This window comes from Notamacropus eugenii, chromosome 5, assembly GCF_028372415.1.
Source record: "Notamacropus eugenii isolate mMacEug1 chromosome 5, mMacEug1.pri_v2, whole genome shotgun sequence".
Classification (NCBI taxonomy): domain Eukaryota; kingdom Metazoa; phylum Chordata; class Mammalia; order Diprotodontia; family Macropodidae; genus Notamacropus; species Notamacropus eugenii.
Genome location: NC_092876.1, coordinates 104443725 through 104471381, shown reverse-complemented (window position 1 = coordinate 104471381; position 27657 = coordinate 104443725). Strand labels below are relative to the sequence as shown.

At 34.0% G+C, this 27657-nt stretch overlaps 1 protein-coding gene across 3 annotated transcripts in view; it reads right to left on the bottom strand.

The window, feature by feature from the left end:
• INTS6 (integrator complex subunit 6) overlaps positions 1–27657 on the bottom strand; it is an 85334-nt gene that overhangs the window by 45712 nt on the left and 11965 nt on the right. For all 3 annotated transcript variants that reach the window (XM_072610485.1, XM_072610486.1, XM_072610487.1), the window contains one exon: positions 13702–13791. In XM_072610485.1, coding sequence (XP_072466586.1) covers positions 13702–13791 — 90 coding nt within the window. The remainder of the gene's footprint in view (positions 1–13701; positions 13792–27657) is intronic.

Sequence of the window (27657 nt, the reverse complement as noted above, 5' to 3'; positions counted from 1 at the left end):
ATACACACCACAGGAGCACTAATCATAAGGACCAAGAAGTTCCTCTAGAATGTGTTGGGTTTTTTTTTTTTGGGTAATACACAAACATTCCATAAAATGCTACACCAAGCATTAAAAAGGTTTTCACATATAAACAGTGGCCTGAACTAACGTGTTCCCTTCTCCTTCTCACCTGGACAAAGGCAGCACCACTGTTCTTAAGACACAAGCTATACTCACCCTGGGTAGACCCTACCCATGTGGCACAAGGAACTGAATCCAGGTCTCATCTTCCCACAAAACTGTACTCCCCTTATTCCACAGTATTTCATGTTCATTCCACCATAGGCATCAACCCCCACAACTACTTATACAGCTTCTTTAAACTCCTTCCTATTTCTCATTTAACTCTTAGCCCTACCACATCAGGAAAATCTTTTTCAATTTCTTTCTAGGCACTTTGAATCACAGCTAATAATCTTAAATGGAGCACCTAGGGGTTGCAGCAGATAAGAGTGCCAGGATAGAAGTCAAGAAGACTTGAATTCAAATATGGCCTTAGATACTTAGAAGCTATGTGATCCTGGACAAGTCACAACCCTGTTTGCCTCAGTTTGCTCATCTGTAAAATGAGCTAGAGAAAGAAATGGCAAACCACTCCAGTGTCTTTGCCAAGAAAATCCCTAATGGGTTTACAAAGAGTCAGACACAACTGAAACAACTGAACCACAATAAATAATCTTAAATAAAATACTCTTACAGATGTTCCTTTATCAAGGAAAAGGAAAAGTTCTGAAGTGAAATTAGAGAAATGACTAAAATTATCAAGTTAAGCCTCTTTTTCCTTCAAAATCTCCACAACAATCATCATGTACCACCTGATCACATACTCTAATTGGAACTACTTTTCCTCAAGTCCTTTCACCAAAAATCCCACTTTGATCCCTCATCATGAAGTGGCAGTGAACATGAGTTAGGGTGCCAAATCCCAGCAAGGAAAATTTGGAAAGGTTTCAAATCATGGCAGCAAGACAGATAAGCAAGTGAAGGTGAGCTATATAGCAACTCATGAAATCATCTATTAAATCATGAAGGGACTATGGTCTAATTATGTCAAGTATTCATACAAAATGAAGTCACAGATCTTATTTTAGCATGACCTCAAGTAATAGTATTCAAAATAACCTTAGTTGTTAACATTACTTACTTTTTATTGAGATGTCCAGTATTTTAGGACTATCATGGGTTTTGTAGGCTTTTGTTTGCTAGCTAGTCTGAAAACTTGTGCACCACTTCTAATGTTATTACTAATATTTATAATGCATTATAAATTCCAAACTAATTTAAAAACAAACTTCTATAACAAAATTATGAAGCGGTTTGTGAACTGGGGGCTTCTGTAATCTACTATATGCTGCCAGTTTGCTAGACTAATTTACTAGATTTCATAGACACAATGTTTTACTTCATTACTAAAGAAATAATGTATAATAAGTTGTCTGTATGGAAGCGAAGAGTAAAACTCCAACAAACAGTTCAACTCAACAAACACTAAATGTCTCCTATGCACAAAGCTCTCCACTAGAAACCAAGCAATATAAAGATTAAAATGGCAGATCTTTCCTTCTAGGAGCTTACAGTGTAAAAGGATGCACATTACATGTACACAAATAACTATGATACAAGACAAAATGTCACAGAGGCCAATAAGAACCAAGCAAACTTCTAAGAAATTTGAGAAGGACGAGTTCACTCTTACTTAGGGTAGATGGAGATCAAAGCATCCAAGTTGAAACTCCAAGTGTGAGCTTTTAATAGCAAGAGGAATGAAGAGAATAATTTATAACGAACATCAGAGAAGTAGTATGTATCAAAGCACAGATATGGAAGAAGGATGGACAAAAGTGGACTAGAGAACAGTTCAATTTCACTGGGAAAACAGAATATGTGAAGGGGTATACTAAGAAGAATCTACCTATAAAGCTTATTTGGAGACCGAACAAGGTCCAGAATACTATATTCCAGGGCAATGAGAGAACTGAGATATGTGATTGTTGAGCTACTGTTCAAGAGAAGGAAATATTTATTAAGTACCGACTATGTGCCAGGCACTGTGCTAAACATGTTACAAATACTATCTCATCTGATTCTCACAATAACCCTGGGAGGCAGGCTGTATTATTACCTCCCTCTTATCGGTTAAGGAAACTGAGGCAGATGTCAAGTAACTTGCTCAGGGTCACATATCTGGCGAAGTATTTGAGGTCACATTTGAACTTGGCCCAGTACTTTATCCACTGCGCCATCTAACTACTTCTTTTATCATCATCTAAACATAACATATCCAAAAACATAAAATTTTTGGAAATCTAAAACATAATTCTGTGAGACAGGTCAGATAACTGAGAATTTATTAGTACAAAAACAATCCCTCTCCCATCATTATTTTGAATTTCCCAGGTTATGTTTCTAACAAAATTTCCCAGTTTCACAATTTTAACTGAGGTTAGATCAATAAAAACTCAGGCTTATCTACCATTAAAATTATAATAGCTTTCATTTTTATATGACAGGATAGGGGTTTTTAAGGTTTATCCGTTTCATGTAAAAAACATATGTAAGGTCAACATAGCAGAGAAAGCAAGTATGTTAAATACTTCTTATTTTTAAAAAACATGAATACTGTCCTAATCATTAAGCTCAAAGAAAGCTGATAAAGTAAAAAATCACAACTTTTGACTTATTCTTCATTATAATTTTCATTTAAGAGATACATAACTACCTATTTTTCCAAATTATTTTGTGCCTACTATAGTAGTAATGGCAGTTCAAAAACAAACTTTTATTTTACTTTCCCAATATGTCCATTAGGAATGTAAACAAAACTTTCAAACAGGAATGTATTTTTTTTTAAAGTCAGTAGTTACAAACAAAAAGGAACCTAACTAACTTCCTTTAAGCCAAAAATCTATTTAACCTATTTTCATAAGTAAATATCTCTTTGAAGAAATTAAGTAAAACATCCTTTGGACACTTTAACTTTGTAATACTCTGATCTAATATAAACAACTAGAATTTTATTTCAACCTGATCAGAAAAGGAATATAAGAAACCCTTAAAATGGAAGTCACTTACAATCCAGTTTATCCTCTTTTAAAGTAGAAATACAATTTCCTTCCTCATCCAGTTGGCTCCAATTGGGAATAACAATTTGTTTTTCCGATCCACTTAACAGTGATGGACTTGACAAGATTTCCCCTTTAGTACTCAACTGCAAAACTATTCTATGATTTCTAGATATTATTATATGAAGCATGGATTCCCTCTCCACAAGCCTCCCCCCTCCTTTCAACTGCTACCTTCACAGGTTATAAGAGTACACAAACACACCTCAAAAAATGAAGTGTTAAGGAAAGCACTCCAGGAGCCACTGGTTAGACATTGTCTTCAAAAATGAATAGATCACATGGAGAACTCTGAGACTATGTATTACTATAGGCAACAAAGTACTAATAAATAAGTATGGAAAACTGATTTAAGCACATATAATCCAGTTTTGCAGGTATCTTCCTATTCAGTTAATATCCAGTTCAGTCCAAAGTGAACAATCACCTTAAAAATAGCATCATTAAAGTTTCACTTCCACAAATCTTAAAAGTAAATATATCTGCCTTTTGAGGCTAGTCAGTAAGGAATGTGTACCTGCAGATATTGTGCCTACCGCAGGCGGGGGGGGGGGGGGGGGAGGGATGTTTGGTCAATAAAAAAACCACCATTTGTTCAGTTGTAAGATCCAACTATGATCATTCAAGCTCTCACCTTGTCAGAGTAAGAAAGTTCATTTTAAAGATTCTGGAAAAGTCCATCCTAGTAATTATTAATATAGGTTAGACTGGTTATTATGAAGTAACTGGGAAATGACACTTATTCTTTGTTTCTGTTCCCAAAAGTTCATAATTCAGACCACAAACTCTAGGAGATGTTTAAAATGCAAGAGAAAAGTTGCCCTTTCTCTTCACTGACAGAAATGGTCAGAAATTTAAGAGCCCATGTCACCATCATTATTCTAACAATATAGGTATAGGGAGACATATTCTTCAGGAAACTATTCTTAAGTAAGTTGGATCCCTCAATATCTACATGATCCTACTATAAACTGGAACTGGTTCAAAGGAGGCTGTGGTGAAAAGTAAACCTACCCAAACCAAACAACAATGTACTACAAAAGCTCTCCAACTGTTGAAACTTGAAAGTCAACAGCCAGAATAGAATTGGTAAATCTATACCAAGTTCAGGAGATACATACTACTACAAGTGTTAAGAGTTTCTTAAAAGGCCATAACTAATAACTGAGTTAAATTATGTAACCAAAGCACTGGTCAATCCTTTTTGTGCTGGACACACCTAATTAACCCCCAAAAAATTAACCTAATGCCCTTAGAGCCCTAAAGTTGAAATCCTGGAGGCATACCAAGAGCCCTTCCTTTAAAGGGGTCTTGAACTTTGGAGGGTGGTTCTAATACCTCAAACATCAGTTTGTAGGATCAGATTTGATTGTCTAATTCAACCTGGTTCTGCTAGGTCAAGTTGGTGCTTAAAAATGTATTCTCCAACATATATTCACAGCCCCCAGAGAGAACTACACTCTACTCTGCTCACCTTTAGGGCTTTTTCTGAGGCCTTCTGTGATGACTAGCATCAGACTTTTGAGAAGAACTGAGGAAGACTAGCCATTAGACAAGGCATTTCCCCCACGATCTGACTGCTTGAAGTGACATCCAGGATCAGGTCGATCCTGTATCCAGGAATCATGACCCTCCCTGAGGCACCAGTCATCATGAGACAGTCAGTGCACTTGGCACTTCTTGAAACCACTGGACTGCTCCTTCAGCTGAAAGGAAAGAAAACATCAAAACCACAAACAAAACAAAGGGGAAAAAATCAGTGACTCAAACTGAGAAGACAAGATGTGGGGTATGGGAAATAAACCAAAATAGCCTTGTCTAGGTACAAATATAGCCTTGCTTTGATACAATGACCAAAACTCCAACACCCTGCTGAAGTTGCTGAACAAAACTTTTCTTAAAATATGGCTAAAAAGTAAAACTGCTATCCTAAATCAGAAAAGGATGGAGAGGGGAAAGTAGGAAGGAAAAATCAAAAAGCAAGAGACTAGGAAGCCAGTCATACCAAGTACAGTACTAAAAAAGACTTCTAACCCTGGATGTAAAAAACACAAGGCCTAATCTAATCACAATAGGAACTCACATTAGCATAGTGTTTCATAAAGTACATAACCCAGTGACAAGGAAGACCCAAGGCAGTCAGTGCTACAAAGAATGCTCATGAGAATATGTTCTTCCTATTAGCAGAACCAAGGTTCAGCCTCAAATTCTATCTCAGAGGAAGTATGAAATGCACTAAAACTGAATTCTAGAATTTTTCAAGAACATATTAAAATATACACAAGTTTAAGAAAAATTACTTCCCAATCACCAAATTTGAATTACAAATTCCATGTTACTAAAATTGTCACATGCCACTTTTTACATCCTAATAACTAACCCTGTTGCATTCCTAAATACTGTATAATAATAACCAACCACAGATGAACAAGGAAGGTCTGTCTTTAAAACTGCACACCCATTTCCACTAGCCTATAGTAATATATACATATAATATATATTAAAAATTCTTGTCCTATTATTCTGATGAATTTCAATTTTAAAATTTGTGATTAGATAATTTAAAACACTTAAACATTTAAATTATATCTGTAAAAAGAAAAAGTTCTAAGACTAAACACACAAAAAAAAGGATGTTTCAAGGTTTAATTCAACTGCTTCTTAAAAGAAAGATTATTATTTCAATAAAATCTCATAGATATCAAATGTTTTCCCAACGTATGTTACTGGGATGAAATTAATCCTTTTAGGCTGTAGCTTTAGAGTAGTTAGCCTAGACTTCCTCATCAGATATTCTGAATAAGAGGAAAGCAAATATGAATCTCTTATATTATCCTAATTATTTTCAAATTATTATTTTACTTTCTAGAAATTTCTCTATACAGTTTACAAGAAAACGAGTGGTTAAGGATAATCTAGAATTTTCTATTATAGACTCATGACTGATTGCAAAAATAAATACCTTTAAACACCCTAGAAAACAGGCAAGTACCCTCACCACTACTGGTTCATTCATTATAAAGTACAAGTGCTTTAAAATGCCTTTCATAAAGTATTACTTTCAAACATTATGTTCTAGCCAAGAAGATGCTGTAATGTGGAATTACTATACAACAGGGATGTTAGAACATTAACTAGTCTTTTAAGGCAGGAACAAGTTGAGAATTTATCCTATTTTAAAATACTTCCTGAAAGAAAATTCCTCAATCTTTCTTGGTAACTTGTTCCAAGATTTAACAATTTCCAAGGTTGGGATAGTATTCATTTTATCTAAATTCTTACTAGATTTTGTTGGTGAAAAACATTTCTTTTATTACTCAAAGAGCTTATCTTGGAAAATCAAATGTTCTTATATTTCATATTGCTCATTTTCATACTTTTTGTATAGTCTTCTATTTGTAATTATATTGTGCATGCTGTTTTCAGTTTAGTAGTCTGTGTGAAGCAAACTGTGATGGGAGAGAAAGGAACATTTTTAAATGAAATTTTCCTTACATGTGCAATTTCTTATATTTGTTACTTATTGGTTCTGACAAGCCAATGATGCAAGGTCAAAGTGCCTTCATCCTCTGGAAAGAAAATCAGAAATTTTTTTACCTAGAAAAATCACAGAAATGCTTAATTCAATTATTATTGCATTTCTAATTTTTCATGAATAACAGTAGCCAGTTATTCTATAAATATCATTTTTTTAAAAAGTTGTGTGTGTGTATAGAAACATCCCACTTCAAAATCTGTTCCCAAATGACCTCACTGAAAAGAGTGCACTTTCCATGTAATTATAAATCATTGGAAATTTACCAATAGAATGAAATGAAAAGGCTTCACCTACCTAAAAACAAACTAAGGAGACTACCTTTCAAATCATCAATTTCAAATATGAAAAATTACTTTCACAATATGCTAGCAATATGTTTCAACTTGTACACCCCAAAAGGGTAAAATGCAACCAGATAATAAGCTGAATAAAAGTGGGTAGTCTGGATGGAGAAAGAAATTACCTGAACACACTGGGCTTTAACTAAATAAATACTGTTGAATGGCTGAATAAAAAATGAATATAAGTTACAGGGACCAGATATGACACCCTTTGGAGTAATTTTGGATGAGTTTTGTCAAATCAGGAATAAGGAAATTAAGTGCTGTGCCTAATTTTGAATAACAAAAATACATAGCAGTACTCATACATTTCAATCAGTATGGATCCTTAAAGAGACCTTTAAAATAGAAATTCTGACTTCCTACCAGCCAACGTGTCATCTGCTGTACTAGAAAGACTCTGCCCTAAAAAAAATCTCAAGTTCTAATGGAGAGACAATATTCTAATAAGTATCTAGATACTAGGTGGTACAGTGGTTAGAATGTTGGGCCTGAAGTCAGGATAACTCATCTTCCAGATTTGAAATCTGGCCTTAAGACACTTACTAGCTGTTTGCCTCAGTTTCCTTATCTATAAAATAAAATAGGGATGAAAATGGCAAACTACTTCAGTATCTTTGCCAAGAAAATCCCAAATGGGGTTTCGAAGAGTTGTATATGACTGAAATGACTAAACAACAACATACAAGATATATACAGTGTAAACAGGAGATACATGAAAGGCCTCATGCAAAATGGAGCATTTGAGATGATCCTTTAAGGAGGAGAGGAAAAACTGATAGTTACATGAGAGAGCGCTCCATGCATGAACAGCTAATTCAAAGGCATAAAGATAGGAGATGGGAGTATCCAAGGTGTTAAGAACAGCAAGAAAGCCAGTGTAATTGGATCAAAGTGTGTAGGGGAGTGAAGTATGAGAAGCCAACGAAGGTATCAAGTGGCCAAATTGTGAAGGGCATTAAGTGCCAAACAAGGGATTTACATTTGACTGTGACAGTAATAGGGAGCTCTTGAAGGTTAGGGAAGGGGTAGTATGGTTTGAGGGGGGGCTTCTGGCAATGAGACCACTCAGAAGGCTCCTGCAACCCAAGAGAGGTGACAAGGGCCTGAGCCAGGGGTAGATGCTGTGTTAAGTGGGAAGGAGGTCATGCAAGAGAAACATTGTAAAGACAGAAGATAGACTTTAAAAACTTGAAGGGAACTAAGGATCAGAGAGGTTAAAAGTTGGGTAAGAGATAGAAATCAGTAACTTCAGAAAATGAGTAAAAAAGAAATCAGTAAAATCAGAAACTAATACCTGACACTTGTAGCTAGAGACATTATAAAAATGCACAATGTAATAACCGATTTTTTAAAGTTTACTTTTTCTGAATAAAAAAACCACTAATAACTTGAAATGGTGTGGGGAAATCAGCATTAATGACAACATAAAGTTCTAAAGAGCCTAGTTTATGTCCTTTCTTTCACCAGAAAACTCAAGAGCTACTAACCTATCCATAGCTATAAGATATAGGATAAGACACCAATTTAGGATCACTGTAGACATTTCCTGTAAAACTCTATTATAATTAAACCATCTACTGTATAAATTAATGTGCCAAATCCTGTGAGGTTAGAAATAGAATTTGATAAAGGCACCTTGAGGCCAAAAACACTGACACACCTGATCAGCGTGAATAATATTTACTGGAAAAACTAATGAGAAACAATAGCCTTTAATGTCAACAGCAAGCACAATACATGCTTTTTCACTGCAAATTTCATCAAAAAAATTTTGGCCAAGAAAAAAAAAAGTTTGGTTAAAAAAAAGCAATCCTAACATTAATGAATATATATAGCAAGAATTGTGGACACACATCTGGGCATTTCAAAGATAAACCATCATTGCCATCTATGAGAATTTTTTTTAAAATGCTCACTGGTATGCCTATCACGGAATCTCACCACTATATGCTAAGGAAAATAACCTGGTAGACCTTCTGGACTGCCTACCGAACAGTATCATCAACTATGTCCTCCTAGATGGTTGAATATTTTAGGTATAATGCAGTTCTGCAGCCATGATATTCATCAAGTATACAAAAGGACTTGTCATCAGTAGGACAGGCAATGAAAAAGGTATGCTTGGCTCGTTAAGCGAGTTCATCAAAATCTTAGTTGACTATTGTATTGTAATTTGACTGGTTATATGAGACTTGCTATCTTTTCTGAGTTATACTAATCACTCAGTGAGAGGAGTGAAAATACAAAATATAAGTTTTACATGATTTTGTCTGAAAATGTACAAAACCTATACCTCCAGTCAACTAGAAAATTATTCTAGCAGATTTTGTGTGTCACCAAAAGCATTAAGCAAAATCCTACATAAATTGCTATATTAATGTTCTAGAAAAGCATACAACACACTTGGGCATCAAATAAAACATAGATTAAAACAATCATATATATCCCAAGTTTTTAATCTGGGACACAAAACACTCTGCCACCTTGGTAACAATCCCGTTCAAGTGATTTTACCAGTTAATGTCACAGAAGACATACCTCTTGTCAAATAAAACACTGCCTCATATGGACCATTATTCAGATCAAGTATGTACTTTACTAAATCGGCAGTTTAATGAATGGCCTATTGTTTTGCAGTGAAACTTTGTAAATAATGACAATTTAATAGAAAACTGGTTGAAAGTAAAATCAAGGTAAAAGATTATTTATGGAGAACTAGCAGTTATAATAGTCAGCTATAATTTTGTCTTTGGGTAATGTGCATTCCTCTCAAATCATACAAATGAACTGCATTAAAGTCTCTTACAAGACTTAATTCACTTGCTAAAAGACACGTTCCTCTTTCCTCTGTGTGCATATAGATAGATATAGATATATGTCTGTATCTATCTACCTATGTGTGTATGCCTGCTTATTGAGAGCACTACAATTTGTCTGTATGACATTTGCATAAAGTCAGAAGTTAATGTGAGAGATAAAGGCATGAATTTGCTCTTATACAAGAACCATATAGCTTCCCATGAGTTTATATTATATGATCATCCTTCCTCTAGATGCCCTATCTTGAAGGTAAACAAAAGCAGTGCCACAAAAACAGAGACAGGCAATTTACAGCTTACAAGTATAAAGTGTGCCTTAGAGGTTATTGGCCACAACACTAATTTGCCTAGGATCAATCAATCCAGTACTGACTGAGCATATGTTATGAATCCAGCACTCTGGTAGGTATTGTGGAAAACAAGTTATATCTAACTATAAACAGTATGGTGCAAACTCCAAATGTACAATGGCTGTTGGGGTCTAGTGGAGAAAACACTAGGTTTTTTTAAACTTGATTTTCTACCTAAGAATGGATTTAAGTTCAAAAGTATCACATTCATATCTCAGTTCTATCTACACAAACCATGAGACCCTTGACAAGTAACATAACATTACTACGAAGGTTTGGTTTTCTCTGTTTAAAATGAGGAAAATTAAATTTTACTACTTGCATAACAGGATTATTTTAAGGATCAAATAAAGCACAACTTTAAAGCCTAAAACACCATGTTAATTCTTTTGTACTATTATTATTTATGACAACATGAAATGAAGATTCTTAAAGATGTGTAAAATTTACAAAGACTTCAAAAAGAGGTGAATATTACGGGGTTGGGGCATAGCACAGACAAAAGGTTTCAGGTGGGGAATCACATGACATGCTTTGGATACAGTAAAGATTCTTTGACAGCAGGTGAAGTTGGGGAAGAGTAGAAAATAAAGTTGAATATAGGTAAGATATGGTGAGATTATGGAGGCCTTTGAAAAGGAACATGGGTTTAGATCAAGGCTAGCAGACAAAGGGGAAATACCCTAAGTTCTCGAAAAAATGGACCAGTATGTCTTTCAGGAAAATGATTTGGGAAGTGGGGTGCTGCTTCCTTGGAGACAAGGAGATGAGCCAGCAAATTACTCAAGTGATGAGCTACTCATTAAGGAGCACAGATAGGAAATACTCAACATCATTTGTATTGTACATCTCTCTTTTGATTATCAAGTAGCTTCCTTTTAAAATATGATCTGAAAAAACCTCCAACTTTTCCTTTTTTTCATGAGTCATTTGGAAATAATCAAACCAAATGGTTTCTTAGTATAATTAACTAAACTGCATGCAGTGAAGAAGCTCCAAGGGAACTTCAGTCACTTCAAGAGTTCTCTGGTCAACAGAAGGGAATACTCTCTTCATCTAATCAAAATATATCACACTTTATCTACTGAAGTCAATTCCACAGGTTACACAGTTTAAAAAAAACACACATACACATATCCCATTAGACCACAGTATCAATATAGTTTTAAGGTCCAGAGAGGCTTTTCAAAAATGGAGAAAGTCTCAATCCTAATGGAACAAAAACCCAAATATTTCTGTCAAAGTATAGCATAACAATAAAAATCTGGTGTGATAAGGTAAATTCTATTAGAAGAAAACACCAGTACTCTGATCTTGAGTTTACAGAATACCTCAGTTTAGCGTTAGTAATGCATTATTACTGTACTTTCATCACCAAATTTACTAAACATACCACTAAAGTTACTAACAGTCTACCTTAAGTAATCAAAGTATCAGATCTCTGTATCAGCAATCATTAAATTATTATGTAACTGAAATATGACGTGTTATACATGAAACAAGTTTTTGTCATGATGTATAAAGAACCAAAGTGTGACTACACCAAGCCATTTGTATTTAACAAAACATCTGTAGAGTGTTTCAACTTTTCACATCTGTCACATCGTTACACTGGGGAAATTATGGATACTTCTACTTTGAACCACTACACCTAGATCTTTCACAGCATTATAAGATTATTAGTGATTCTTTTGACCTTTTGGTAAAAATCACCCAGTAGAGGGAGAAAAAAGAAATCCATGATGCCCTGATAACTATTATTTACATAGCCCCAAGGTATCCCTACACTTAGTACATTATTTTAGATGTTGCCAGGAAAAAAGATGACAAAAAGGTAACAGGAGTCAGAACTACATCAAGCAACAAAATAACTCTGCTTCTTATGGTCATATTGATAGAACTAAGAACAAACCATATTTACAAAAAGAGTTCAGAAACATCAAGTTTATTTTCCCACACAAGTATAACATGATACATATTTCCAACAGTGTAACTCATCTAATACTGACACAGGTCACCTTTCCTGCCCTTCTCCTGAGGAATGCCTCTCAAACTTTAAGTCGACAATCAGACTTCTCCCAAGACTACAACAGAAGACATCCCAATGTCAGCTAACAAATCAAAATATTGTACAGTATATAAACAGATGAGAAAAGGGCCACAGAAGAACAAATGACAAAATAGTCCAAACAAAGCAGAGATAAATAGTGATTTGTCAGATAAAACCTAACCATATGCCCAAAATATATTTTTATGAAGGGCAAAAGGCACATACATGCATATATATGTATACACATACACACACACACACTTAGAGACACATATATGTATATATATACTTAAAGGAACTCCTCACCAGAAGTTAAAAGTAGAAAGCAAAAAGAGCAACTTTTTCAATTGTAATATGAAATCAACCAAAAACAGCTAAAAACAAAATCAGGAAAGAGCTATTAATTTACTAAAACTAAGGAATAATGTTTAATGAATGTTCATCACACCAAAACAATCCTTCTTCCATTTTCTGACTATTTCATGTTTTCATCAAATTTCCCAAAGAAAGCCCAATGAATAGAGAAGGAAACAAAACTCAATCTGACTACTTATTAACAGCTATCAAAAAAAGATAGGTAGAAAGAAGTTTAAAATAGAAAGATAAATAAAATGTATTATCTGCGGGTTAAATTTATACATTGTCAACTCCTGCCACAAGAAGTGAAGAATTCAAAATTTTGGCTAAGGAAAATTCTTAAACTAATATATGGTATAAAGAGGACACCTTAATTTTGGATTATAATCTAAATAAAATTTTAACTTTTTTTTAACAACCATGATCTCAATTCCCTGTTCTCCCTATAGACTATTCAGAAGAAAAAAATTTAGCAATTTTTTCTAATAAGTCAATACCATATTTCCACACTCTCTGGCAATTTCATTAGTTAATAACATGTGATTATAAAGCTAGATGATTACCACTATTGAGTATGCTTATTTTTCTCTTCTTATTCAAACCCTCCCATAGACAATAAATAATCTGAGGGTTAACAAGATTCTCAAGCAAATGCTATATATAACTGAGAAGTTTAAAAATATTTTTTACCTATTTCACAAAAAAATACGCAATTTACTTTTTAGAAGTTAAAAGGAAATCCACATTACTGTACAAATATCTTATGCCAAAAAGAGATCCAAGATGGTCATCCCACTAAACTGCATACAGTCAACTCTTAATTTCCCATGCTAAAGGAGATGATACGATATGAGGTGACAAAACGCTTATGCGACATTTGGTTTTAGAAAGCAGTGGCCCCCTCCCCCTACCCAACACACACTTTAGCAAATAGGCAATGGGAGAAAGATAGCTTTGGATTATCACAAACTGTAAAGATTATATAATCCACTAGAAGATAACCCAGAATTGACTGTATACGAAAATTGTTTTTTAAAACTGCATTTGTATTTTGAAATGCCAAAGCAAGCGAAACTTACTTCCTCCTGGACTCCACTGGTAGTAGTCAACTTGCTCCCATCGGTAATTGTTATAATTATTGCTGGCTCCAGGAAAAAAGGGTTTCTTCCCTAAAAGAGTAAAAAAAACATTATAATTATTGTGTACAATAAGCTTTTAATAAATCAGGCTTTTGTCTAAATTTCTGGTTTAAAATCAAATATTTAAAAATCCTGCCATTCGTAAACATGTAGTAAGACTAGACAAGACACTGTATACTGTATAAACTATCAATAACAGACATAAGAGTAATCACTTCCATACTTAAAAATGTCAGAGACAAAAAATAGGAACAGTAATAGGTAGCACTCTGCAGTGCTTTTAGGTTGCAAAGTGCTTTACAAATATTATCTCATTTTATCCAAATAACCCTGGTAAGTAGCTGTTATTATTATCCATATTTTAGAGATGAGGAAATAGACAGCAATTAAAGCAATCTGCCCAAGGTCACACAACTTGTACCTGAGATTGGATAGGATCTCAGATTTTCCTGATGCCAGGTCCAACATCCAACACTCAACCCAGTCGTGGAGCAAGAGTGGCCTGTGTTCAAGTTCCACCCCTAACAATTACTGGCTAGGACACTCCAGGAAACTCTGAAATTGTAGTAATTATACCAGTTGCTCATTCGCATTGGTAGAGAAAAGGATTCTCATTCTTTTACAAGACATACACAGAGGACTTTATATATGTGTACAAGGAGCTATACCAGGTGCTATGGGCAATATAGAGCAAAATGGTTCCTGCCTTCACAGAATTCAACACACCTTATCTGAGAGATTCCTCTATCAATAAACATTTATAAAGCACCTAATGTGCCAGGTACTATGAGGCAATAAGGACAAAAAGACAAAAATGAGCAAGTCCCTCCCTGCCCTCAGGGACGTTACCTTTTCTTAGGAGAGACATCACATACACCTAAATGTATATAAAATAAATACAAGGTAACTGGGAGTGGGGAGAGAAACACTGGCAGTTAGCTGTGGGGAGGATGGTTGTGGAGGGCGGGGGGGAACTTCAGGCACATGAATACAACCATAAATACAAGGTAAAATGTACAAGTACAATAAAAAAGTGTTAAATTATAGAGAAGGCAAAAAGTATTTCTGGCTGTAGGGAATCAATAAACGATTCAAAGAAAAAAGTTCCATTTGAGCTGGGTTTAGAAGAGTAAAAAGCAAGCAGAACAAAGAAAATAAGCACTTGCTATCTGTCCTGGGTACCCAAAGAGGGGTTTGAGAGAAGAGGCGGAAGGACAAAAGATGATTGACTTCCTGCGAAAAACACTAGGGCTGCTAAATAAAAGCATAATTAAGAGCTCAAGGTATAACACTGAAAACTAAGTTTTAGGTGGAAATTAATGGTCACAGGAAAATGCTGTCCACAAGATTAACAGAAACAAAGTACCAATGCCAAGAAACAGTGGAAATGCTGTAACAAGTAGGTTAAGGGGAACTTTTGATAGAATGACTTTATATACCTCATTTTAGAAATCTATAAAATAAAAATTTTGTCATTGAGATAATTTAGAAGTGATTTTTATTTGTCAAATAATTATAGATCATTAATGCCTTATATGATTCATGTAAAACTAAAAATCAATGATGTGTATACAGTAACAGCCACAATGACTGCCTTTGATAGACTTAGTTTTTCTCAGTAATGCAAGGACTTAAAACAATTCCAAAACTCATGAAGAAAAATGTCATCTACACCGGGAGAAGAAAATATGGAGTCTGAATGCAGATCAAAGCATACTATTTGATCTTTTTTTTGTTTTTTTTTCTCATGGTTCCCCCCATTTGTTCTAATTCTTCGATACATGACTAAAGTAAAATATGTTTAATAAGAATGTATATGTAAAGCCCATATCAGATTGCATGCTGTCTTAGGGAAATAGGAGGAGAGGAAGGTGGAAAAAATTTAAAACTTATGGAAATGAATGTTGAAAACTAAAAATAAATTATAAAAAAATAAAAATCAAAGAAACGTAGGTTCTCCTTTAAACCCTCATTGTTTAGTTTTTTTTCCTTGAATTAGGTTCTTCATAAACACCTAAAACAAACTTTCAACATGCAGAACATTCAAATTTCTTTAATTAGACTTGTATCCAAAATACATCAGTATAAAGACCTCAGTAAGGAAATTCTTTTACCTGGGGTGCTTTCTCCTCCCTTCCAACTCTTGGAACCCCTAAATTCCTCCAATATTCAACTCAAGTATCACATTCTGAGGGACCAGTACTGATCCCTCTCAATCCTACCCCTTAACTGCCAATGTCTTCCCCATAAAGATTTTCTGGTATCCATTTTGTACTTATATATATATATATACACGTATGTACACGCAGAAAAACACATGGACATGTATGTTAGCTTCTTAGTTAGAACATATGCTCTTTGAGGGAAAGGATGATTTCAATTGGCATCATATCACACAGCAGATGCTTAATAAAGGCTTCCAAGATTGCTCCACCAGCACAAATCCATATCATCTCTGGTAGTCTTGAGAGTCACGTAGGGCACAGAGATGAAGATAATCATTCAAGGTTATGGAACAAGCATGCCAGAGACAGGATTTGAACCCAGGTCTTCTGATTGCAAAGCTACCTCTCTATGTACTACACCATATTGCCTCCCATTATATTCTTTACGTTGCATTTCTTGAAAAAGTTTGGCTTTTTTAATTCAAGATTTTTTTCCATTAAACTTTAACAATAATTTTTAAATATACTGCTTTTTAAGGAAGACTTTAATGTGTTTATTTTGTATATGTACACAGTGTGTGTATGTATGCGTGTGTGTGTGCGCGTTTGTGTGCGGGTATACATTTGCTCTAAACATCCTTTTGAATTGGAACTATCCAGAGTTATATCCAGAGTTCAGGCACAAAGTCCATATAGATATGGAATTGAAATCCAATTCATGACTCCTGGTATTTAAGTACTCTATATTTTAGATCAAATGGCAACTTTACAAAGAGAATTTGGAAAATCTATCACAAAATGTCCAAGTCATTATGAATTAATCAAAAAAGAATTAATCAAACATAATTAAAAGGCATTATTGTAAAATTAGACACCAAATGTATTTATTGTCATTTTTAGAAGAACATAATTTAAACATTACTATCTCAGTAATTTTAAAAGCCTTGACCTTAGTTTTAGTTTTAAACATTCATGTGCATGCACGCACACACACACACACACACACAATTTCTCTCCCTAATCTCTGCTTGACATTTCCACTAAGATGTTACACTATAACTTCCAACTATTTTCAAATCAAATTCATCCTATCCCCACAACAAATCTGTTTTCAAATTCCCTGACAATGATAACTCCATTCCCCTATAATTCCTGTACCTTTGGCTCATTCTATTTCTTCATTTTAATTTTTACACATTTAGTAACCAATTCTTCCTACAACACACCTCATTTGCATTCCTGCTACTATAATTCAAGGTTTCTTCAATAGCCTCTCAACACACTCCTGAATTGAATTCATCATCCATACTGTTACTCAGTTCATCTTTTTTTATGACTTTCATATCATTATGCTGCTCAGAAACTTAGAATTCCTATTTTTCAGTATCAAATTACATTTCTCTGCCAAAATAATCCAACCACAATCCACTTCTCCGACAGTTTTCCTACTACAGCGTATTTTTAGGAGACCTGAACTTGGATTCAGCCAGACCTAAAGGACCCCAAGCCCTACACCTCAGGCACATTGAATAGGGGCAATCTTTTTAGCCTCCCCCACCTAAAAGTAACTCTCAACTTTTAGTTTATGGAAGGGGATTCTGACATACTGATTTCCTCTAATCTTTGTTCTATTCTAGGCTGGTCGGTTCCAAAAGCAGAGAATTCTCATTCCTGCCTCTGACTTTGTTCATGATATTCCCACACTCAATGGGATCTTCTCTCCATCTCCCTAAACGGCTGCTTGTGAAGTCTTTTGTACTTCATGAAACTTTCACTGAGTACTCTAGCCTTCACTGACAATCCTCTGAACTTCTACGTTTAAAGCATGCCACAGAATTCAGAATTTAATTTTGTCTTCCACCATGTTATTCTCTCATGCATTCATTCCATCCCCTAACTAGACTCAATACATAAAATCCCTTCAGAAAGAAATTATTTCTGCTGCCTTTCAAAAGGCAGTTTTTAAAGTTCACTACTCACCTAAGTATCTTACACATAAAATGCTTTTAAAATGTGAATTTTTACATCTTTAAAAATTAACATGCATTTATTTTCTCTCACCCCATTGGAGAAAAGAGAAATTAAAAAAAAAAAACCCTTGTAATGAACAGTCAAGTAAAACAAATTCCCATATTAAAACTGTGCAAATGTGTCTCATTTAGGCCATCACCTTTGGTACAGGCTTATGTTGAACTTCAGTGAATTAATATAAAGCTTAAAAATTGCTCAGGTTATACTGAAAAATTTGTCAGGTTAAAAACTGAAGTCTTACTATAATGAATCTTCAGGAACCGTAACATTTGACTATCTTATAAATTAGACCACCTTTGTTCTTAAACCTTTTCAGATGGCATTGAAAACTGACCTCCCCAGCTAATCTATAATTGTTATAAGATTCAAGTATATATGCTATTTAATGAAATTATACTAACACCACATCGCTTAAAGTGTACGTCATGTCAGTTCTTAACCTCATTTGTTCCTGCTATTTTTTTTATTGCCTATCCCTTGGGTCAGTATCAAATTACAAAGCAAAAACTTTTCACCAATCTGCTCCATTCACCCAAGAATTCCTCTAAGATAGAGTGAAAATGAATGGACCCAAGTTTATAACATATACATATACACACATATATGTATATGTGGGTATATAGGAGGTGTACAAATAAAATCAACATACACCTAACACATTAATCATTTTTAAGGGTATACTTTGATGAAAGTTAATAAAAGTCTTCAGTAAATTAAAATATTTAATGTCTGAAGATAAGTATGAGGAAAACAGATGTAGATCAAAAACTTTCCAAAGTGAAGATTTGATTTTGAATATATCTATTCAACTAAACCTGAATATGAGCTCACCTAAATGACTGGAAATTCAAAAGCTTTAATCAGCAACCCACATCTCTCAAAAAAAAAAAGACTTTTGTTTGATAAAACCTACACAAATGACTATGATCCTTCCAGGCAGTAAAGTGAGCGGACAGAGTACAGTTGTGGAGTCAGAAAACCATGGGTTCAACTACTGTCCTAAATACTTACTAGCTGTGTGTCCCTGAATAAGCAAAAACACTTCTGTGCCTCATTTTCCTTATTTATAAAATGAGGGGACTAGACTTTATGAATTCTAAGATCCCTTTAGAAATTTAAATCTATGAAATATATTGGGTCAGATAAACAGACTCGCCATAAAATAAAACATATTTTAAAATGTTGACTTAAGAGCTTATGCTTACAGCATAGATTACTTTAAGAAAATTAAGTTTTTCAGCAATTTCAGAAGTTGAAAATAAATTCATGAATGTTATTCTTTCATATTTTCTCCTAGTGGCAATATAATAATCATATTTTACTATTAATACTCTGCTAATAATGTTCGTCCTCCAGTGCTGAAGAAGACCATGCCATCAGAGAAATGATGACATGACTTGCACTTGACTTTGTTTTGAGTGAGGGAGGGCTGCACAGGTCACCAGCCTCACTTCTCCTCCAGAGCCATCTGGATCCAGTGACCAGACATTTCATCAGGATGACTGGAGATGGCCCAAAATGCACTTGGAGACCTTGGGCCCCTCAGGCCAAGGTCTTGGCAGGTACTTGCTTAGGGTGAGGCAACGCCCATTCATTGAATAGGCCTGTTTAAGAAGCAGCCAGGGCATGGGACCTTTAATGAGGTCAAGAAGAAGAAAGACATCAGGATGGGTGGGAAACAGCAACAGTTAATACTGATAATCACTCTAAAGGTAGAGGGGTCCAGGAGCAATCAGAACATTAAAAAAGGAGATACCATAGGATCAGTTTTTATAAAAAAATGACCCAACATTCAGAAAGTTCAAGCTACACATACAATAATAAACCAAATCAATATCGGAAGACAACAGTGTTATCTCCAAAATAGCCTGTTTGATAAAGTCTCAAAATTTCTCTGAAACTAATAACATTTATATTTTAAACATGAAGGCTTCCTAATTTCATTTAACATAGGATACTGGAAACAATTTTTTTTCCATTAAGTCGTATGTAATCAGAACCCAAATGGAATGTAAGCCCCTTTAAGGGCAGGGATTATCATTTTGGTTTTGAATTATCAGTACTTAGCCCAATAGTACAATGCCTGACACATAATAGGAAATTAATACTTATGAATTATTAACAATAGAAGAGAATCCCCCCCAAAATTAAACTCTGCTATTAAAGAGTTTGCCAGTAGAGGGACTAAAAGTTAACTTACATCATTCCTTGTTCTCTACTATCATTCAAAAGGTTAAACTCTTACAGTACAATGTTTGAGAAGAGGATTTCTTGACAAAAAAAGCAGTCCATGAATGTTTTGGTTACTATGTAGTAAATGATTACATTAACTTACCATTCTAGCTATAGCTAGCTTCATTAGCTTACTTACTAGCATTCCTTAGTATACCTTAGAGCTATCATTTTATCATGTGAAGAAACACATAGAACAAGGAAAAGCATACAGGAAAAAGTATGAATCTTCATTCAAAAAGGTGCTATGGTAATTCTTAAGAGTAGGAATGTTCTCAAACTGTTAAGTAATTCAAACATTTAAATTCTAAGTACATGAAATTTTTCACTGTATTCAGTTACCTGACAAATGTTCTACTCATTCACATATGCAGATATAAAGCTGAACTGTACTCCATCATAGAAATGGAGTTGATTCCCTACATAAATGTTTTCAAATTTTTAGATCACATAAAATTGACATTGAAAATGAATGAAATATTAAAAGGAATATGAGAAAACAATCAGGTGCTAAGTGTCTTAATTGTGAAATGAAATTTCCAACTAGTCACAAAAAGTAATAAAGTTAAATCAAGTATTCTTACTGATAACATAAATAAAATTAAATTCACAGAGATAAACTTCATACCTCAACTGAGCCATTATATCTGCTTCCTCTGGTACCAAAAACTGCTAAAAGATGGCAATTAACTGTTGCACATGACAAAGTTTTTCTTTTCCAAATGAGTATACTAAGAGTTAATTTGATTTTATGAGTTATTCTAATTTTTTTTAAATGTGAATCATAGGCATACACAAGAATACTAATTCCCTAAATGCTATTAGTCAAAAGTCAAAAGCTATTATATTCTTGATTAATTTTTTAAACTACATCATGATGTAAGTTGCTTTATACTTTAATTATGGTAAATCAATTATGTTTTTTAATCATTTAGTTATTAACAGACCTTCTGTACAAATCTATTCAATTACCCTCTACCTATCCCCTCCATAAACTGACCCCCAGAAAAAGATCACTGAATTTTTTAAAAGTAGTTTATTAAAGTAAAACTTTAAATAGGGACATAATCATTAAAAATCCTAACTAGTTCTTTTAGCTCCAGAAGGCCTACCTCACATAATTCTTACCAGTGTGCGTGTATATTATATATTTAATATATCATATGTAATATATTAAATGTGTATTTATTAAATATATAATATATACATATTATATGTGTACATGTGTATATGTGTGTATATATGTGTATGTACATACATATGGAAACAGGGACAGTTAGACATGCTGCTGTCTTAGAACTTATAACAGAAATGTAGCAGTTATAACATCCCCAAGTAATCAATCATTTCCATCGCTGGAAAATGATGAAGAAAGTTTTACTTTAGATAACTTGTGAGAAGTCTTCTGACAACTGTCACATACTACAGAAATGCCACTTATTAGCCTTTCCAACTGTCCAATATGCCTACAAGTCTTAGTACTGAAAAGTGTCCAGAGCGCTGCAATGGTTCTCAACATGCTCCATGAAACTGGTAAACATGGCTTAAGGCAGAGGTGCCACACAGAGCACCTGCCTACCATAAGGGCTAGGAACACTAGAGTGTGGCCAGAACCAGATTAAAATATAATTCAGTCATACATAGCAAAATAAAGTCAATATGTGGCCCACAAGTATCCTTATATACAGATTAGTGGCCCTCAGTTTCTTTTTCAGTTTGACATCATTAGCTTAAGGCATCACTCCTACCTACTACTACAAAGATTCAAGGGCTGGCATTGGCTAAGATAAGTTGTATTCAAGGGAGCAGAGTCCCCAGCTTACATACTCTCCCATGTCAGATAAACAAGACACATACCACATCTTTCCTCTCTCCTTTCATCTGGTGGTCTTGGTCTAAGCAAAGAGGAAGGAAGACGGTACTTTCTACCAGAAAGACCGATACCTAAGATACTAAGAGATATGTTCTTCTAGGCAAAGTGTGCAAATCAGAAAAACAAGAATTTGGGAAAACTACCAATTTTTAGGAGTCTTATTTCTATCTTAAAAAACAAACAAAAAAACCTTTTCCAGCTTGCTAAACATCTAAAATTATGAGGTGCTCCCTACCACTCTCATCTTATGAAATGGAAAAATGAAACTGGATGAAGACTCAGTTTCATGGTATGTAACTTAGATAAGTTTCTTAACTCCTCAGTGTTCGTTATAATATAAAGTTTCCATCATCGGAAGATAAAAGTAGACGAGGTTAGAGTTTTAAGAGGTAGTCTCAGGTATCTGTTATCTGTGCTTTATGAAATAACTTCTTTAAAATGATTTTAAATGTTGCCAGGTTAATTATTTGGTTTGCGTAATATTTTAAAATTACTTTTCCTGAAAGTGTTAAGTAGCAGGGACAGAATTAAAACCCAGATCCTGACTCCTCCTGACTATGTCATACTGCCAAGTTTCCATGTAAAATTCATACTACCTTTATACTATTCAAAATTCATCACTAAACACCACTGTTTTTTCTCATGTATACAAAATATATCGTGAGAAAACAATTTCAAGGTAACTAGAAAAGGATGGCCTACTCCCAATGCTCTTATTGAAGAGTTTACCTTAGACTTTCTAATACCTAGCATTTCTATTCATATCCATTACAAACCTTGATCTCATCCAGTTTTAAGGATACTATCATTGAGCACTTTAGGTCTTCTGTTAACGGTCCAGAATTGTTCATTCCCACCACTCTAATGCCTATTTCTAGCAGGGCCTGAAATGAGATTTAAGATTCCCTTGATCCTAGTTCAGCTGCATATTATTTATGTCACTTTGGGTAAGCCACCATCTAAATTTCAGCTTCCTCTTGTGTAAAACAAAGGAGTTTGATTTTCTAAGCCAGGCCCCTATAATTGCTATGATTAGGGGAGGGGTTATGAATAAACTATCAAAATTTCTTTTAAACCAAAGTATTTTCCTGTATTCAAGAAAGGTAACACACACAGGCAAGCTTTGGAGAACTCTACCTAAACTAGGCGCTTTTTAATCAATCCAAGATAATACTAACCCCAACATGAGAAGGTAGCAGAGGGTGAGTGATTAATTGTATACACAGGTTTCCATTTCCTCCTGAGTGAAATCTTCAGCTTGGCTTCATTCTTCATTAATTTGTTGTATACAAAATCCCAAGTTACAGTGTATTATGCAAACCATGTAAATACAAAATATAAGTGACTTTTACTATTCATGGACTATCTGCACTACCCTTGGCCTTTTAAAATAGATAACGAAGAGGTAATAGATAATGTATAGCCCTCCATGCCAAACTATGGTTTATTTAATTTCTTATACAATTTGGCAGAGCCCAGAATCCAGAATTAGATGAAAATGAGGGTAAGAGTCCTAGATGATCTCTAAAGTCATTTTTATATAGATAGATATAGATATATTATATATACAGATAGAGATATAAAACATATACACAGATGTATATATACATATATACATATCTATATATACACACTAACATTTTCCACTCCAATTTTTTATTTACAAATACTAACTTATTTTAATATCCAATTTATTATAATACAACAAAAGTCATAATTGAAAAGAATTAGGAAAAGAAAGACAGAAAGGATGCTTTGTTTTAAGTTAGCATAGCAAAAACAAACCAATATAAGTAATCCAATCAGCAGTTTCTTTACAGGACAATAGCCTCAGGAATATAGATTTTAAGTTAAAAACTAAGTTGATTTGCTTAAATCAAAGGACACTTTAGCACATTTTTGGTACCAACTATAACAAAATTTCAATGTCTGTCAAAACCTTAACATTTATTTTTGGTATTAAACATAAAAATTTTAACTAGCTGATAAATTAAAAAGTAGCCTAAAAGGACAGAGAAGATGAGCTGATCAAATGGACAGCAAGAGAGGGATTGGAAAATATAAGAATGCTAATGAGAAGCATATATTCTAAAGCAATAGTTAAATGAGCAAATATGTTGATGAGCTAAGCACATAATGGGGATGGTTCTTCCCTTTAAATAGCATCTAAACTGTATGGTTCAATTACTGATTATGAAGTAGACCTACAAAGCTTGTATACTTTAAGCTCAGCAAATAGTCTAACTTACAGCTGGGGAGGTTGGGGGGAGAGTATTTGCACCTCTTGGACAACACTGTTAGTCCCCAGGGATCATTCACAGACAGCAGCATAACTGCTACCCCTTGAGTCTTTCTAATATTTTTTAAACAGACAGACTCAACAGGCATACTCCCCCCCTTAGCTATCCAAATCCTAGGCACAGCTGACAGTCATAGATTAAGCACAAGAATTTCTGCTTCATAACTACATTTTGAGGTTAGAAGACAAAGAATCTAAAGGCAAAAAGCAAAGCACCTGCACTATGTGTAAGTGGTTTCCTTTAACTCAAAAAATTATGAGGGAATAACCACACTTCCATTTGTGAAGCTAGCATTAACTCTCTGATGACTTAAAAGTTTTTGTTTTAATCACAAAACATCTCTTCCAGACAAGTTTCCACCTCAACAGATGTCATACATCTATCAAACATATTTACATAGCTATATACATATTTAAGATGAGAATTACAGCATATGAACTTTTAAGTTTTATTTCATTTTGCTAATTGCTGTCCACATAGAATTCCAAATATCTACATATGTCCAGGCTTCAGAATTTCATTTAAGCCTTAAGAAATTAATTCTGTAGTCTCTCTCTTTTATAATTGAAACAATGTCATCTATTGAAATCATTAGGACTCTCCATTTGGGTCAATAAGAATTAAAAAGGCTACTGAGGTTAGAGGCAGAAGATCTGGGTTCAAATCTCGGCTCTCCCATTTTTTAACCTGAGTGACTCTGAACAAGATATTTGACACCTCCTTCCAAGCCTCAGTTTTCTAATCTGCAAAATGAGGGTGTATAATTATCCCCCACAACAAGCACTATGAATTCTAAGGCCTTTCTAGCTCTCTAAGCCTACAATACTTTAAATTTTGGTATAAGGATATAATAACTAGAAAACGCCAAAAAATAAAAAATAAAACTATCACAAGTGTTTTTAGACCTGTTTCCTCAAATTACTAGGGCTTCTATACATGATGAGTAGGTTATGAAATATGGAATATTTTAGACACATGTCCCATTGATATCTAAAAAAATGAAATAGCTCATTTGACTACTTTTCTAGAATTATGTCCATGAGACAAGCAATTAAAAAATACTGATTTCATTCATTTCACCTGTGTATACCCATGGGAACAACATCGGTAATTTCTTCTACCTATTCTATTTATAAATTTAAATTCATGTTATTAAAAAAAACCCACCCTATTTTATCACTATGTATTTTTTGGTTCCAGCAAATAAGACAAACTTATAATGAAAACATTTTCTAACAATTCTTAAATTCTACCTACAAAAGAAATCAGGATGGAAAAATGAAAACAAAAAAAAATAGGGTAAATCTGAAATGTATCTGACATAATATGTACAATATAAAAACATCTTTAAACAACAACTTCATTTGGATACGCTAAAAGACAAAGTTGTTAACTAAACCTTATGTAGAAGACTAGATAGTCATGATTAGCCCGTGGGTAGGGGAAGAAGAAAAAGAAATTCCAAGGTACATATACAACACAAACTGTTCACAGGGATCTAATAGACGTCCTTAACCTGGAATCTACAATCTTGCTTAATATTTTATTTTGTGTATTTCAGCATATTTTTCTTTGTAAAAAGGGTCCACAGGCTTCAATAGACTTCTAAAGGAGTCTGTCACACACAGAGATCAGAATCCCAGGATAAAGAGCTCCTCGAGTACAAGGGTCCTCGGAGATGAGTCATATAGTTCACAATCCCTTAGTTGTATATTTATAGGTGAGGAAGTTGAGGCTCAGGGCAACTAAATGACTTTCTCAAGGTCAGTGGGAGAATCAGACAGGAAATTCAAATGGGACCCTCTACTCCAGAACCTCTAACTCAATGCTCTTTCTACTGTACCATGCTAATCTGACAACTTTTAAATTAAAAAAAATTTTGAAAATGCATAGACATAATATTTAGTAGTTCTCTCAGAAGTACTCACTTTTAAATCAAGAAAATATTTTTAAAAATCGCTACTCCCTTACAAAAAGAGATTAGATACCACTAAATAGCCAAGCATATTAAATATTACCTAACCAATTTTCATTTTTAATTTCATAAAAAACTAAAGCAATTTCCAAATATATAATCTTTCCAGTATGTGACTCTCCCATGGAAGGTGCAACAATATAGAAATCAAACAATTAAATGAAATTTTTTTCCCTAGAAACAGAAAAATGAACTACACAGATTCAAGCACATTTGCAGATCAATGCCAAAGAATATAACAATTACACACAGTATTAAAACTCATAGACATAACCATTGTATATGTTCATTCTATCTCCCAAGACTAATACTCTTATTTACACAGATCATTTCCCAATATTCAATAAGCTTTAAGGTTTTAGGTTTTGCTAAAACCTGTTTTAAAACCGAAAATAATACTGCAACAAGAGCTAGACACAAGAGCTAGCCCAAAGTCGGGAGGACCTAGGTTCCAATGTTGCCTCCAAAATATACTGGCTTGTCATCTGACACTATCTCTCACTGTCCCCAGTAACTCCAAGTAATAAAGAGCCCTCAAAGGGCTTCTACCCCAAATCTCTCAATTCCTCTCATTTCCAAATCTATGATCCTTTGAAATCTTATAAAGATTAAGTTTTAAGTAATTTGTCTTAATAAATCAAGACTTTTGAAATTTTGATTTCCACTCAAAATGGAGGGAGGGGGGCAAGAGAGAAATTAAATATAACATTTAGAAATCCAAGTAGTTAGAATACATTTAAATTTAAATTATATATTTAGGTAATTTACTATTTCTTTTAAGTGAATATTAAATGAATAACTATCAATATTTAGATTAGATCCCATTATTCCAGTAAAGAAGTGCTTTCTTTTAGAAGTAGCACTTTAGACAAGATTGGGCTAAGAGGGATGGAGGACATGGGGAAAGGCAGGATTGTTTTTTTTTGGAGGGGGAATAGGGAAGAGAGCCACACACTTAAGATAATATCTTAGAAGTGACATTCAGGACTTTGCTTAAATAATGGATCAAATATTAAGCAATCTAAGCAGAAGGATTAAAGAATCATTCATGGCTCTGAGAAGAAAACTAATAGATGGAAATTCAATAATTGATAATGTTAGTATTAATGCATCAAAGGAAAGGAACAGAAATGACTGATAATTTGAAACATCTTAAAATATTCACTTTTAAACTAAATTCTGATAGGTTTGGATACAATTACCATACCATGAACAGATTGCTAGATATGGCAGTAAATGAGAAAGTACTGGGAGGCAAACAGGTCTGACATCCAATCTGGAGTCAGACAGATTGACACTGGGAAAATATCAGAGTATGAT